Source organism: Mustela putorius, unplaced genomic scaffold, assembly GCF_011764305.1.
Source record: "Mustela putorius furo isolate JIRA1106 unplaced genomic scaffold, ASM1176430v1.1 tig00000870_pilon_pilon_pilon, whole genome shotgun sequence".
In the NCBI taxonomy this organism is placed as follows: Eukaryota; Metazoa; Chordata; class Mammalia; order Carnivora; family Mustelidae; genus Mustela; species Mustela putorius.
Window position 1 is genome coordinate 2,793,802 of NW_025421503.1, and position 16,839 is coordinate 2,810,640.

Here is a 16,839-nt window from a genome sequence, read left to right on the forward strand (position 1 = left end):
CTATCACTCCCAAAGTCAGGTCCTTGACCAATCCAAGATCTAAGTACTTTATTTGTGGGGCACCTGGGTGGTTCAGTGGGTTAAGCCTCTGCCTTCAGCTCAAGTCATGATCTCAGGGTCCTGGGATCGAGCCCAGCATTGGGCTCTCTGCTCAGTGGGGACCCTGCTTCCGCCTCTCTCTGCCTGCCTCTCTGTCTACTTGTTATCTCTCTTTCTCTGTCAAATAAATAAAATCTTTAAGTACTTTACTTGTGCTAAACTCAAGGAACCTAAAATATATATTTTATAATATAATATAATATAATATAATAATATAATATAAATACTGGAGATCCTTGACTAAAAATAAACTACACTCAAACTAAAAGCAATTAGATTGAATAGACAATGAAACTTAAAAATTTCAGTTCATAGCATTTTTTCAGCACCTGTTTCACATTCTTTTAATGGGTTGAGCTGATTATCATATATGATAATTCTCATATATGAGAATCCCTTTTCTAGTTTTGTGTTCCTGACATTTTGTAAATGTGTAAAGCCTTAGGAGAGCTTAAAAATTACTTAAACATATGAGCAAGGCTTACATAAAAAGAAAAGTATCTAATCTAATCCATAACTTCTGTTACCTGTTCAGTATTTGGGGTTATACGTACAGTGCTTGGAGGACAAGTAGATATTTTCAGAGTTGGAGAATGGAGTTCCTGTTGAGAAAAAAATGGATGTTCAGAAACTGTTACTAAGTTGTGTCATTTGAATATCTTACCTTCTTTAGGTATAACTTCCTTTAATTTTATAATAACCCAGTTTGTCAGAAGAACTTCCAAAGAGCACAGTACTGAATTCCTTTGTCAGCTTTGCTAGTAAACTAAGGATAAAATAATTTCTTGAATAATTTCATAATAACACATTCTTCTTGTATTTCTAGGTTACATCCTTCTTTTCTTCTTGAGATCTCTGCTAATATATATCCCGATATTATTATAGGTCTGTAATTTAACAAGATGCAAAACTTATCAACATAAAATACAAAATTTTCTAACCATGATAGAAAACTACCTTTGAAAACTCAACTAAGTCTACTGCCCTGAAAATGCAAATCAAAACTACAATGAGATATTACCTCATAACTGTCAGAATCGCTAAAATAAAAAACACAAGAAACAACATGTGTTGGCGAGGATGTGGAGAAAGGTGAGCCCTCTTATACTGTTGGGGGGAATGCAAACTGGTGCAGCTACTCTGGAAAATGGTTTGGAGGTTCCTCATAAATTTAAAAATAGAACTGCCCAGTGATCCAGAATCAATCACACTACTGGATATTTATCCAAAAAATACAAAAATACTAATTCAAAGGGATACATGCACCCTTGTGTTTATAGCAGCATTATTTACAATCACCAAGATATGGAAGCAGCCCAGGGTCTACTGATTGACCAACAAATAAAGAAGATGTGGTATATATATACAATGGAATATTATTCAAAAATAAAAAGAATGAAATCTTGAAATTTCCAACAACATACATGGAGCTAAAGAGTATAATGCTAAGTGAGATGACAGTCAGAGAAAGGTAAATATGTATGATTTCACCCATATGTGGAATGTAAGAAACAAAACAAATGAGTTGGCAGGGTTGGGGGAAGAGACAAACCAAGAAAGAGACTATTCACTATAGAGAACAACCTAATGGTTACTGGTTACTGGAGGGAAGGTAGGAGGGGGAATGGGTTAAATAGTTGATGAGGATTAAGGAGTACATATGTGATGAGCTGTGGGTGATGTATGGAATTTTTGAATAACTATATTGTACACCTGAAACTAATAGAACCCTGTGTGTTAACAAACTGGAATTAAAATAAAATCTTTAAAAAAAAGACTACTGCTCTGAGATTACTTCAGTCTAACTTTTAATTATGGTTTGTCTGATCTGCTTCTGGTGAAATTTCAAAGACTAGGCTCTGATGTTAAAGGAAAATGGTCTATAAAAGTGATAGTATGATTTTTAATGATGGTTAGATAAAAGTCACTTTATTGATTATGCTGACATTCTTTACATTTTTCCCAAATCAGCGAAACTGTTGCTTTATTAGTGTGCAAAGAGTTGATAGCATTAGTCAATCTCTTCATACATTACTATAACTTACAACCAATTGACAGAACTCCAGGATATATTTCCACAATAAAACAATTCTTTCTTTCTTTTTTTTTTTTTAGAACAAGGAGACTATTGAAAATCAGAATCACAGACTTGCAAGGGAAACACCGGCAGATTCGTATGGAAGTATAGCTATAATGTAGGTGTAATGTGCTGTTCTTAAAACAAATTGCCAAATATTTTGCATGCTGTGGGGTTTTTTTTTGTTTTTCTTTTGGTTCACCTTATAACATTTTCATCCTCCCTTTCCGTGTTACATCAGCAGTAATACTACAAGCTTAATACTTCAAGGCAGCCTTTGAATATGTTCTCAGATTTCCTGCTATAGCTGAGAATTTCTCAGACAAATGCAGAGAATTAAAGATTGTAGGCCAAACAAGTATGTGGTCTTCAGCTCAGGATAATGGTTATAAATACAACCAAGTACAGGTGGGTTTGGCCCACAGGGCCAAGAGGAGCAGGTAAGAAAGAGAAAGAGAGGGAAGAAAATAAAAGGTGTTCTTTACTTATGCAATAGTACATGAATACATGTGAACATAAAAATGTATACAGATGAAGTCAAAGATCTTCCCTTAATCATTCTCCCTTTATCCAAATCCCCTACCCAGAAATAACCATTATTATCTGGTATACCTTCACATAAATATGTATCTATAAATAATAATATTTATTGTTTTTATTATTCTGCAGTACAAGTAAATATTTTTGTATTATAAATTAGATATGCCTATATAATTATAATTAAATTATAATTTACATAATTGTTTTGAGCCTTCATTATTAGAATTGGTTTAGGTAAATGTAGCTTTTCCCATTAAATGCTCATTTTTGCCGCATCTATAGGATGTCACACTATATTTTTTGTTTTTCAAGTTGTTGAACGTAATTCTACTGTTAGATTTGACTAGTTCTTATAATAGGAAGCTAGATATATGATTTTTTTTATTATTTATTATCAAAAGTAACTTTTGAGTGGCTGAAAACAAGAGATCCTCCCAAAAGTGTATGAAAGAATAACCCTGATTAAATAACTTAAACTTCTAAAAATCCAATCGTTTTTTCTTTTTTTGGTAGATAATATGATATATTTGTAGAGTGTATTCACAGGACTCCAAACTTGATAAAACATTGAATTTTTCTTTAATATTCATATTCAATTTTCTAGGAAGGCCCTACTTTTTTTGATTAAATATTAAGCATAGTATTGAGTTTTTTATTCTGTGGCTCATATTTGCTAAATACATAACTATTATCTTACAGGCAGCTTTCTTTAGGTAGAATTCTCATAAAAAATAATTTTGTTTATAATTAGGTGGGCTCAGCCTTATTATAAAATCCAGGCTGCTTTTCCCACACTCTCTAAGGTAATGGTTTTCAACTTTGTAAAATTGTATCAGTCCTCTTCCTCCTTTCCTTTTCTTCCTTATCCTTTTATAAAGCACATATGGCATTACCAATTTTAATATCAGAGTGGATTAAAATCAGTCTGCTTTTTGGGATAATTTCACTACATCACCTGAGATAATTGTCCATACCGTGATATACCCAAATCAGAGCTGGGAAGCTCTAGTTTTCCTAGAGAGAATTAATAAAACTGCATTTTATTTCTGTTTGTTAAAAAGCAATGTTTTTCAGAATTAACAAATCATATAGAATGCAAATAGCTACAATTTCTCAGTTACTTACCTTAGTGAGAGCGCTTACAAGTAGCTCAGTGAAGGGTAGAAAGGAGAGAAAGCAGAAGCTGGAGAGGTGTTATTCTCCTTTAGGTAGAAGAAAAATCTTAAAAATTTAAGACATACTCTGAATTCCAGGATTATTTCAGGGCAAGGCCTTGAAAATTTGAACAGAAACTCTTTTTGTTCATATATATGTATGTATGTATATTTATTTATTTATTTATACTTTCTATTCTGATAATAGAATATTAGAAGGGGGAAATCTGCCAAATGATTTGCTGTAAGGGTAATCATCAAATGACTTGTTGAAACCAAAAAAATATAAACTTGCTTATACTGAACATACTTTAGTATTGAACTAAGGCTAATCAAGGTTGATAGTTGATATAGTGAAACTATCAAGAGCTGGCTTCTAAACCAGGACATTTATTAACTAGCTGTTTTAACTTGGACAGGCTATTTTGACATATCTGCATCTCAATTTCTTTATTTGTACAACAGAAAAATAATGCACAATGCCTATTTTTATGTGTACACTGTACAATTTATACAATGGATGTAATAATGTTTTTCTACTTAATTTCTTAAATTCCAGTGGGTAAATAATGTATGTAAAAGAATTTTGAAAAATAGAAATACCATCTGTTACTGTGAGGCATTATTTTTACTGGATTGGTTACATGTATAATTAATTTGTTCAATACTTGTTATGTAATAGTATTGGAAGAGATATAAAGCATAGATAGATACACTCTCAGTTTTAAGGAGTAAAAACTGTTAGTGTATTATAAAAGCTATGAAGAGCTTAGTATGAGTGTTTTGAGGGCTAAGAGATGAGTTCAGCCTGGGACAATTTAAGATTTCAACACAAGGTTATACCTGAGGAAATTTTTGAAAAATTGGTTTAATTTCAGCTCATCTAGATTGGTGAGGATGGGGAAATAAGACATTTTGGGTGTAAGAGCAACAGTGAAAAAGGCACATTTATGGAACTTCAGGGCCTATATTTAGAGAACAACAGTTTACATTTTGGCTGAAATAGAATATTAGAAGGGGAGTTCCAGGAATTAAGGTCCCTAGAAGCCAGATAATGAAGGGATCTGAAAGTCAGACTAAGAAATTTATAAACACTGAGTGTTATTGATGGTTTCTTCAGCAGAAGAGTGATATGAGGTATTTGTAGGGAATTTAAGCAACTTTTCTAGATAACATGGTCTTAGATTTAATATGTTTGTGAATATTTTAAAATAATTTTGGCTGAGTACTGAGCAGTAGTAGTAGTTTTTATGAGGGAATCTTTGGGCACACAACTGATACACTAAAACAATTATAAGGTAACTGAGCAAGATTCAGTAAATAAAGTCGCTTTACCCAGACAGATTTTAAGTAGCAGGGGAAGTAAAGGAGATATCTTTATAAGCAGACTACTAATTAGCAGCTTCAAAGTAATTTGCTTAAAAGAAGCAACACAACAAGATCCCAGGGAAATAATGTGATGACAGATCAGAATCACTAACCCTTTTACATAATTTGCCTTAATAAGTAATGGTAAATATTTGTTCATAGTGGAAAAAGGCATAAATCAAATATAAACAACTCAAGTCCAGATTCTTAATGTGACCCAAGGACTAAAACAGAAACTAACTGGCCTATTAAGTAGCTTCCTAATACTTACTTTATGTGTTTTTCACTTTTTTAAAGAAGGAATTTGTGTTCTACTTTCCATTTTCTGTTCAAAGAGAAGGCATTGAAGAGTGAAAATCACAAATAATCATAACCATATATCTTTATTAATGCCATTGCTTAAAGCCACATTCAGGCATTTTGCAAACCATAATCACAAAGGGCAAAGGAAGAGGAAATGAAAGAAAGAGGGAAGAGGAGAAGGGAGAGGGGAGAAGGCAAAAGGAAGATGGGAGAAAGAGCAGGAGAATTTCCAGTTCCATCCCATTGCCCAAAATATTTATTTTGGTTTATCTTTGATTTTTGATTTTTAAAGATTTTTATTTCTAAAAATCTTAACCCTCAGTTAGTGTACAGTCTATAGTGGAGGGGAGGAAGGACCACATCTGTAATATATTACTCAGTATTATAAGTACATTACACAAAAAACAAAAAAAACCAGACACACAGACAAAAAACAAAAACAAAACAAAAAAAATAAGTACATTACAGTTAAATAGTAAAAAGTGATACTATCTAGGAGAACACATTTGAGATGGAGGTGGGAATGGAGTACTACATTGAGGAGAGGGTAAGAAGATTCAGTACTGGATGTGTCTTTAAGAAGAAAATTTTCCAGATGTATTTTAAGGGTTAAGTAGGATTCCAGAGAAGATGTGAGGGAAGTGTGGCTGTTGCCAGTGTGGGGAATGAAATGAACAAAGGCAGGACCCTGGGATCATGACCTGAGCCAAAAGCTTTAACCCACTGAGCCACCCAGGCACCCCTAGAATAGTGCTATTCTAAGGAGACACTTTGATGTCCTCGAGGTGAGGAGTTTGAACCTACCTTTGGAACTTGATAATTAAAGTTTTTGAAAAAATTCTGTACCACAAAGTAAATGACATTTTATTGCTGAGATTATTAATCCCACATCAAAGTAAAAATTGATTTTATCTCTTCATAATACTTCTATCAAAGTTCTCCTGAAGCACTGATGAATTTTTAACTAACTAAAAATTAATCAACTTATTACCCAGTGCTAGAGCCTTATATATTTTGATACAAAACAATCAATACAATTTATGAGAAAAATATTTTTTAAAAAAGAATTCTGAATAACAGCAAAAAATGTCTGCCTTCTTGATAAATTACAAATTGTTAACACATTGAAATGTTCATTACATTATTATCTAGGCCTTGGTTTGTGTCAAAAGATTTTAAGTCATTCATAAATAGAAGCATATACATGATCATGAAGTAAAAATAAGAAACAGGTATCAGATGTTACTGTGTAAAATAAGTAAGAGTCGAATGTGTAGACCAAAATATATAGCATAGCATGGAGGTTACAAGCATTGACCTACAACCAGACTGCTAGATTTAAATACTAGTTCTATCACATACTAGCTATATGAACTTCAGTAAGTCATATAACGTCTCTGTGCTTCAGTTATCACATCTGTAAAGATGAGAATGATATTTGGACTTTACTTACTAAAGTTTAAAATTAATTCAGTGGATTAAGGGAAATAGGAAGTTCCAGAGAGGTTATAAAAAATAGATCTTGTTCCTAAAAGAAATAAAGATGCATTTTGATTGAGGATGGTCATTTTTTATCTTTTTCCTCTTCTTAACCATTTGCTTTGCCAAAAAGTGAGGTTCTGGGAAAATCATATAGACAAACAGAAGGATAGATACATACATAACAATGTTTTATTTAGGTTTATGAATTTCTTTTTTAAAGGTTTATGAATTTAATTCTATTTCTCCTAAAATAGTCACTCTACACTTTACTTTGAGAGTTTGTAGCTTCATTTTTTATTTCATTTTTATCTATCCATTATAGCTGATCATGTAAATTGGAAGCACTTTGTACCACCATAAATTTCCTTGAATGTGATGATCTTAGAGGTAATTCTGTCTTCAAATGTGTAGCCTGGCTGTATAGATTTGCAGTGTCCAGTAGAACACTTTGCAATGGCGGAAATGTTCTACATTTGTGTTGTCTGATATAGTAACCATCAGCTACATATGTCTGTTGAACAGTTAAAATGTGCCTGGTTCAATGAGGAACTGAATATTTAATTTTATTTGATTTTGATTAATTTAGATATAAATGGAAAGCCTCATGATATCCTATTAGAACTGTAGCTCTAGAGGAAACATTAAGAGGCAGATAGCAAACAAGTTTTAATGCCCAGTGTCTTTGCATTTTAAAAAGAAAAAAGTAAGCACAAACTAAAAAAACTCCATCTCAAATATTAAGGTTCAAGTTCAAAGACTCTAAGAGCATGGGAACTTCCAAATTACTCTTTCTAAGGGAGTCTTATGCCAGTAAACATTATAAATATATTCCTGCCATTCCAGTCTTTTGATCATATACCATGAGTTTTAGAAAATTGTTCTAATGGTTTTCTTCATCGGTCTTTCTTAGCTAATAGAACCCTAATAAGCCTTTCAAGCATACGTCTTTTTGTAATCTTTCCAGTATTAAAAGAAGTCTTACTTTATAGCCTATTCATTCATTATCTAGTAGCCTATTTTGTCTGTGCAACTAGGGACTTTTGTTGGCCATATTTTCACAGCAGTGGTAAAAATGGAAAGAATCAGCGAGTGTCCAGACAGTGTATTCAACACCTTCACATATTATCTCATTTAATGCTCACTAAAACCCTGAAGGAAGGTATCATTGTTCCCATTTTAAAATTGAGGACACTGAGGTCCTGAGAGGTCAAAATGTATTCTAGGTTCTATGACACTAACACTATGTGTCAGACACTATGCTGTATGTTTTCCATCACGTATTATCGAATTTGACTCTAAGAATGATCCTATGAATTAGGTGTTATTGTCTCATTTTACCAATTAAGATACTGAGACCTATAACTAGCATGTCCCTGAACCAGGAATTAAATCCAGGACATTTAAAACATAAACCTACACTCTTAGCCACTACACTAGACTGTTTCATAGTTTGGATCTGCTAAAGTCTACCTCATCACTGCTCATTTATTATTTGCAGCTCTCTATGAGCTATTCCCCATAGATTCATTTGTATGGGAATTTTCTCTGCACAGTGTTTTCTGTGACTCATCTTTATACTCTACAAAATATGAACCTCTGCAGCCAACACCTATTATCTTTCATTTACTATTGATAACTTATCAAAGAATTCAAGTCTTTGGTGCAATAAATACGGGAGAAATGGCAAGATTGCTGGGAATGAGAATTAGGCAATAGAGATTACATACACAATATAGGACTTTGTTCTCTAAATATTTGGAAGCATGTTGAAATGAACATGGAACTTGCATGCTGTCTAATTTGATCTTTAAAACTTTGAAAAACTAATAAATAATATAATGTTCCAAGACAGAGTCTTAAAAATGACTGAGAATCACCAAAAGTAATAATAGTGACTTAGGAACAGTTTAGGACCAATAGTTTCAAAAGAGACAATATCTTGGGGTGCCTGGGTGGCTCAGTGGGTTAAAGCCTCTGCCTTTGGCTCAGGTCATGATCCCAGGGTCCTGTGACTGAGCCCCAGGTCCAGCTCTCTGCTCAGCAGGGAGCCTGCTTCCTTCTCTCTCTTTCTCTCTGTCTGCCTCTTAGTCTACTTGTGATCTCTGTCAAATAAATAAATAAAAATCTTTAAAAAGAGGCAATATCTTTAAATACCAACTGACATTTATGCTGACAGAATTTGCCTAGGCAAACTGCTATTTGAATACATTCTCAGAATAGTTTAAAAGATGTTTTTGTTAAAACTTTTCGAAATCAATAACATGGTTAAGTACCTGCCTTAGGTTATTGTTCAGTGCTGTTCTGAACTTTGTACAGGAAGAAACATAAATTATACTGATTTTCTTAGATGAAACAAACACTTCCTTGATTTAGGATAAAATCTGTAACTCTATTCTCATGTTAAGAAAGCAATAGAATCAATGAAACAAGATGGAATTGGGAGGGAGACAAACTATAAGTGACTCTTAATCTCACAAAACAAACTGAGGGCTGCTGGGGGGAGGGGGGTTGGGAGAAGGGGGTGGGATTATGGACATTGGGGAGGGTATGTGTTTTGGTGAGTGCTGTGAAGTGTGTAAACCTGGTGATTCACAGACCTGTACCCCTGGGGATAAAAGTATATGTTTATAAAAAATTAAAAAAAAAAGAAAGCAATAGAATGTACTAGAAATAGAACTTCTTCCCCTCATTTCTTTCCTCCAAAAGAAATTTCTCATTTAAGAGACTCATTCTTTCTCTTTTCCTGAAGGAAACTAGGAGAGAAAATAAGTATACAGTCTCTTTGCAGTACATGCTTTTTGACTTTAGAAGTATATAGGGTGCCTGGGTGGCTCAATAAGTTTAGTGTCAATTTTCAGCTCAGGTCATGATCTTAGGGTCCTGGGACTGAGCTCTGCATTGGGCTCCCTACTCAGCAGGAAGCCTGCTTCTCTCTCCCCCATTCCCCCTGCTTGTGCTCTCTCTTTTCCTTTGTCAAATAAATAAATAAATAAAATCTTAAAAATAAAATAAAATAAAACAAAAATAAAAACTGAAAGTACATATGCTCTGTTGGAGATTTTTTAATAAAGAAGTAGCTTCTGGTGTAAAAAAAAAGTTAGCTCAAATACACTTATTTAAAAAAGTTTTCACTTTTAAATGGGGTTTAACAAACAAAAAGCAGAATCAGACATAAATACAAGGAACAAATTAATGGTTGCAAGAGGAAAGAGGTGTGAAGGTATAGACAAAATGCGTAAAGGGGAGTGGGAGATACGGGCTCCCAGTTATAGAATGAATAAGTCACTGGAATAAAAGGCACAGCATAGGAGTTAAGGTCAATGATATTGTAATAACATTGTATGGGGGCAGATTGTAGCTGTATTGTGGTGAGCACAGCATAATGTATGGAGAACTTGAGTTACTATTAGTATGCCTGAAACTAATGGAACATTGTGTGTCAACTATAGTCAAATAACAAAAATTAAATAAAAATAAATGGCAAATCTCCCAGTTGTTTTACCATGAATTGTCAAGAAAAGAAATTTGGATCACAGCAGTTAAAGGACCAGTTCACCTCCTTTCCCCTTGCCCTATCTCCCTTTCTCACCTTGTCTATCACACACACACAAACACACAGAGCTTGTGAATGTCACGGCCTGAAAACAGGCCCAGCAATTTATCAAACCTCCCTTAAACAAGACACAATTGGCATGGGCATTTTTACTCAGCAATTAGTTGCATTCACGATTTCTATAGCTTTTAACTGCAAGCATAAAAGGGCTGACCAAAGCTGAAAACATGGGCCTCTTTATCCCATGACCTCATTCGTTTTTCTACAACCTACTTCCCTGAACAATCATTGACTTTTAGTGACCACACCCTTGAACAACAATTTATCAAAGCAACACACTCCTCCCTGCAGAACAGGAAATTTTTCTGATAGTGTATAGGAATCTGGCACAGCAAAGGAGCTATCCACAATCTTTGTAACCAAAGAAAAGGGGAAAAAAAACATGTAAACAAAGATAAACCCAAGCTGAGTAATTGTTGATAGCAGAGCCTGTCAATAACACACATAAAAGCACATTCTCCCCAGCTGCTTTCTAGAGTTAAATTTGGTTGTAAGTTTTAACTTCAAAAGAATGGTAACCCACATGACACACAGATTATAAGATCCTTTCTTTAAATAAAACTTGTTTTGTTCAATAAAATACTAATGCCCAAAGCACAAAATAATATTTAAAAATGAAATATAGACATATGGAACACTTACAGACCAGGTCCCGCACATCTATCCTCAAAGTCGACTCTCCCTGGGATAAGGCAGTGGTTATTTATCCAAATAATCACAGTGCTTTCTATGTAATAGGCACTTAATAAACATTAAATTCAATGAAAGGCTGCTATTAAAAATATTTTATTTTGATTCAATTCTCTCTCAAACAACAGAATTCCTTTGCATACGTGGAAAATATCTTGAACTTCATGAAAAGCTTAATTGGTGGGTGGGAAATATATATGTTGAGTGATTTTACATCGATGGTATTCATTAAGGCAGTATTTCATTTTGAGTTAATGATGGTAGGTTAATATTTAAGCTTTTTAAAAGGCTGAGTGGTAAGTTGTTTTATGTAGTTTCTAGAACTTCATTTATTTATAAGACTGCTTTTAGTTTTAAAAATGCATCCATGCCCTTGATTACCTCATGTTTAATTTTACCTATCTATATGGTAATTTTAATCCTAGAATTAATTTAAGCAATTTCACCAGCAACTATTTTCTACATTCAATTTTCTCTGATCTAGCAATCAGATAAAATAATAACCGAGAGAATAATAAAATGTATCTAGTAATTATAGACAAGAAACAAAGCAACAGTATATCTGGAGAAATTTAAAATGTTTGTATTTATAAATACCAGTGTAGTGCACAAGAAGGCAATAAAGGAAAAAACATACTAAAAAGCCAGAAGAAATAGGGGCACCTGGGTGGCTCATTTAAGCCTCTGCCTTCAATTCAGGTCATGGTCTCAGGGTCCTGGGATCAAGCCTGCTTCTAGCGCCCATGGGGGGGGTATTTGGTCAGCAGGGAGCCTGCTTCCCCCTCTTTCTCTGCCTGCTGCTCTGCCTACTTGTGATCTCTCTCTCTCTGTCAAATAAATAGATAAAATCTTCAAAAAAAAAAAAAGCCGGAAATAGAAAATATTGAAGTGCTGCAAAAAACATTTAGGTAAATCTAAAATGTCTACTATATGAGCTAAAATTAAGACCAGGAAACAAAGAAAAGTGACACCAATTACAGTTTCTCAAAGGGAACATATTGTACTACTGAAAATTATAGATTTTTTATATTTCATTTTATTTTATTTTATTTTATGTAGGCTCCATGCCCATCATGGGGCTTGAACTCAGTCTTGAGATCAAGAGTCTCAAGATTCAAGACCTGACTGAGGCAGCCAGGTGCCCCAGTTATGCATATTTTTAAATCTTATGAATTATCTTAATGTTATCTAAACACCAAAATGCTAACAAAGTAAGAGTTTGACTGACTTTATGATAACCAACAATTGATTATACTACACGTTTTACTACCTGCAAGGATCACAAGCTCGAGCATCAGAATAGTTGCTACATACCAACTCAAAATGTTTCTAAAATATGTCTTATTAAAGAAAGACTTTATTAAAACATAAAAAAAAACAAACAAAAAGGGTTTTGAGTAATATGTACTATTTGCTTGTGCCTCTCATGGTATATAATAAAGCTGCTGCCTCATCTTACCCATTACATTAACATGAAGGTAATTTCAGATCAAATCTAAGTTTTACTTTACACAATACCATCCTGCCAAGAAACAAGAAGAAAGAAAAATAAAATAGAAGAGTTTCTTCATCACATTATTTGTGACAACTATCTCAAAGCTTTCTTGCCAAATTATCTTTTAGTGGATTTGTGAATGCCCTTTGATATCTAACTCAGTTTGAATTTTTATAGTCAAATTTTCTTTCTTCTTGTTTCACTAAGGGAATGAAACTTCTTGGTTTGTCCTTCACTATACATCACCTATCTCATCTTCACACAGCCCTTATTTTTCTTTCTTTCCAATTATAACTTCAGACTTCAGAACACTCCATTCCAATCTCATATCCCAGTTTTTGTGGCCATATTTTCTGTGCCTAGGGTTCTTTATAAACTCCTCTATGGGGAACTGTGTCCCAGGATGGAGATAGTTTTATAAGGATCACTTTAATAATTATCAGGTAGAAAGAAGAAAAAGCCATGTAAAAATCTTGATCAGCTTGGTCCTGAGATGACTAAAAAAAGAAAGTTGAACTAAATACAATAGAATACAGGGCTCCTAAAACTTGCTCTGTAGTCAGTATTTGTAACTTGTTAAATTTATGCTGTTAAATTTTTATCTGTCTTTATTAGCAAGATGACAAGAAAAGAGGTTGTTTTTAAATAACTATTACAGTTAGGGTGATTTTAACATTTCTATAATAACGGTAACTAGGTTTTGTATTGTTTTGGAGCTACTAAGGAACATAGATGTCACCCACTTTACTGTTTATTAACAACCTAATACTAAATATTGGAATGTACATTCACATAATTATTTATCAGTTATGCAAAGCAGTATTTTTTCCCTTTGTATTTTTCTTTCTTTTGACTTCAATACAGGTGGAGGGTTTTTTGTTTGTTTTTTATTGTTTTGTTTTGTTTTGTTTTGTTTTTTTCAGTTAGGAAATTAATGACAGTAAATCCTGGATTTTTTCTTCATATTTTTTCTCTCAAATTAAGCTAAGCATGAAATATCTGTAAAATTGTGGCCTTTTTATCTCTGTCTTTAAAAATTCTTTTAAAATAGTTTTATTACATACTTTAGAAATTTTGCTTCATATCCTATTTTAAATTGTGGTTTTGGGAAAAATAACCCATATTATTCCAGGTTGGTAAAATAATGGAACATCAGATAATATCATCGCAATGGTTACTTTTTTAATTCTTTACAGTCTAAATTTTATCTTGAAAACATAATTTTAGTTTGGACAGATGTTTCCAGAAAACTTAAAGTCATGCAAGTTTAATGTAAAGGGATTTAAAGAATGAAAATAGACATAGAGCTCTTATTTTATAGTCTTGCAATGTTCCTTTACATTCATTGACAAGATTATTAGCACAGATACTGGTGCTAAAATAACCCCTTTAAAAATAACTGTATTTTATTTTTAAAAATGTCTTAGAGTTTTGCTTTTTTAAGCATTTATATAACAATTGATTACATCTTGCCTTCCTCAATCCTATATCTATTCTTTCAATCCTCTTTCTACCAATATTCATGAATTATTCACTTTGGCTGTATAAGAACCAGTGTGTCATTTTCACAAGATGAAACACATACAACAATTTGAACAGGTATTTGTGCATGTCACTTACCCAGCAACAGAGTACTATTTGCTGAACATAAATAACTGCTCATTACTCCATATGAGCCATTATCTCTGAACTACCTATTTTATCTAAAAAATCTGTTTACTTCTGAAATAAAGTGAATCAGTGGGAACTAGTCTATAAAAGTTATTGTATTCAAGTTGAAGATTGCTTTATGGTAAGAGCAAGGGAATACCCCGGATCAGATATCTGATCTAACTGTGCTCTAGTTAGATCATTAAACTCATAGGAGCCATTAAACAACCACAGGAACTAGTAAAGAAAAGTACAGCAAGAGATGGAATTTAAGTGACCATACATTGCTTGTATAGCTACAATCCACCAAAAGATAACATACTGTAGACCAGAGGCAGAGAAGCAGAAAGAAAATATATGTGGTTCAAGATATCCACTCTCTATAAATCACACAGAGTTATCTTAATGGTACCTGAGAATGGTTGCTCCAAACCAAATTTTGGTAGGAGGAGGCAGTTTTGAGAGGAGAGAGAACTTCCTGTGAGCTGATGGGGTCCAACGCCTGAACAACTTTGTTCATGGGCCCACTGTAGGTCCTCACTCTCTCATACACTACATTTTTTTCTGGTGGGTGCTGGGTTTGGCTTGACTGATGATAACAGTGGTAATGCTGGGGCTGGCACTGCAGCACCTCTGGGGGTTGTGGAGTCCCACAGCTGCTGCTGCTCATCTCACTCCAATAGCTTGAGCTCATGATGTTCTCAGTGGTCAGCAAGGTACTCTGCAGACGCTCTCCCTATGGAACAGAGAGAGAGAGAGAGAAAGCACTGGTGAATAAGGGTAAGAGGGCAAGCAGGCACAAGTAGAAGTCATTTATCAACCCTCTCTGCCTGTAGTGGTGCCCCTGGAGAGGTTAGAGTTACCTGAGCAGCAGCAGGAACAGGTCTGGCAGCTGCAGAGGAGGCAGCAAAATTATTTGAGTGCAAATGAAAAGTAGAGCCACCCTGTGAGATTGCTCCAGGAAATGGTACTGACACGCCCCTCATGGGTGGATTCACCTGGCAGCTTTACTTGCCAAGAGAGGCCCTGCTTTGCCACAGAGATACAAGGCTGCATTCAAGTAGGTAAGGGAATCTGGAAAGAATAGAAATGAGGAATTTTAGGGCTGAAGCCAGAGCTTCCAAGTCCACAGTCTTGGAAATTCATTTAACTGTAAATAAGCATACAAAGACATGCTTGTGTCTAAGCTTATTAGAGAAAAAGTAACAAACATCACATGAAAGTGACTTTCCCATGGTTCTTAAGCTTACTAAAGAAAATTACGGGCATGGATATTATCATTCCAGAGTCCCAGATCAAAATACAAAGTATTAGCGTAGGAACACACTAATTTTCACAGATAAATTTGCATTCTTTAAAAACCCAGTTGGTAATTTCATTTAAGGAAGATTGTCATGGGGTCTCCTTCTAACAACTCTAATTTATGGACCTGTGTATCTTGCTCCAGACCTCATATGACTTTCTTAACTTATATTGAAGTAGATTTGTCTACATGATTGTTGTCTATAAATGGGAGATTGGTCAAAAAAGATCTTACCGTTCCACAAATACTTTGCATTTCAGCATTTACATTTATTGTTTTGCATTTTTACAAAGGAATGTACTCTGATTTCATGTGTGTCCTAAAAAATACTGAGTTTGGTTTCTTTTTTAGTATCTAGTTGTTAAGGAAGCTGCGAGTCTTGAAAGGGGCCTGACTTTATGAAAAGAGATTTAAACATGCTCAGCACTTATATTTATTACTACTTGAAATTACAATAATAATGCCTACTTACCCACCATATTTTGCCCTGCAGGATACTTTAGCATCACTGAACTATAGAATACTCACTAAGTGTGTCTTCAGAAAAGGGGTGTCTTCCTGCTGTGTATATACATCACAGAACCTAACACACCATCATCATTCTGGAGAGGAGGAGAGTATCATTGAGCTGGCTAGCCAGTCTTTTATCTGCTAAATGAACAAAAAGTAGTGATTTAATGGTAATTTACTATGACCAGGTACTGTGCGAGGAGCTTTACATGGATTAGCTGTCATCCTCACAACTTTATGCATGTGTATAGGAAACAAACAGAAAGCCACAGACATTTCCCAAAGTGAAACAACTAGTAAATGGTGGGTCTAGGATTTTAGCTCATTTTAGAGGTTAAGCTCTTATTTACTGCATTATTCTGCTATATACATTTCAAAATTATGCTCTGCACCATCCCTCATCTTCTATGTGGGAAATCAAAGTATAGTTTTGAACTGCTGGCTTGTAAGTGACTCTAAAGGCATCTTTGGATTTTTTATGGGAGAGAAGCAAGCAAAATGCTGAAAATCAACCTTGAAAACTCTTTAAAATTATTAAAAATAAATTATTGTGTA

The 16,839-nt window shown here is 34.0% G+C and overlaps 1 protein-coding gene across 6 annotated transcripts in view; it reads right to left on the reverse strand.

Moving 5' to 3' along the window:
- The window catches only part of POF1B (POF1B actin binding protein), a 112,166-nt gene extending 96,750 nt beyond the window's left edge, over positions 1-15,416 (reverse strand). For 3 of the 6 annotated variants that reach the window (XM_045085586.1, XM_045085587.1, XM_013049664.2), the window contains exons 1-3: positions 15,335-15,416; positions 14,884-15,207; positions 654-701 (exon numbers count right to left, since the gene is read on the reverse strand). In XM_045085586.1, coding sequence (XP_044941521.1) covers positions 654-701; positions 14,884-15,165 — 330 coding nt within the window. In that variant the 5' untranslated portion in view covers positions 15,166-15,207; positions 15,335-15,416. Of the gene's footprint in view, positions 1-626; positions 702-14,883; positions 15,208-15,334 lie in introns of all 6 variants that reach the window. The other 3 variants (XM_013049665.2, XM_004779943.3, XM_004779942.3) reach the window with 1 other exon arrangement.
- Positions 15,417-16,839: the final 1,423 nt, after the last annotated feature.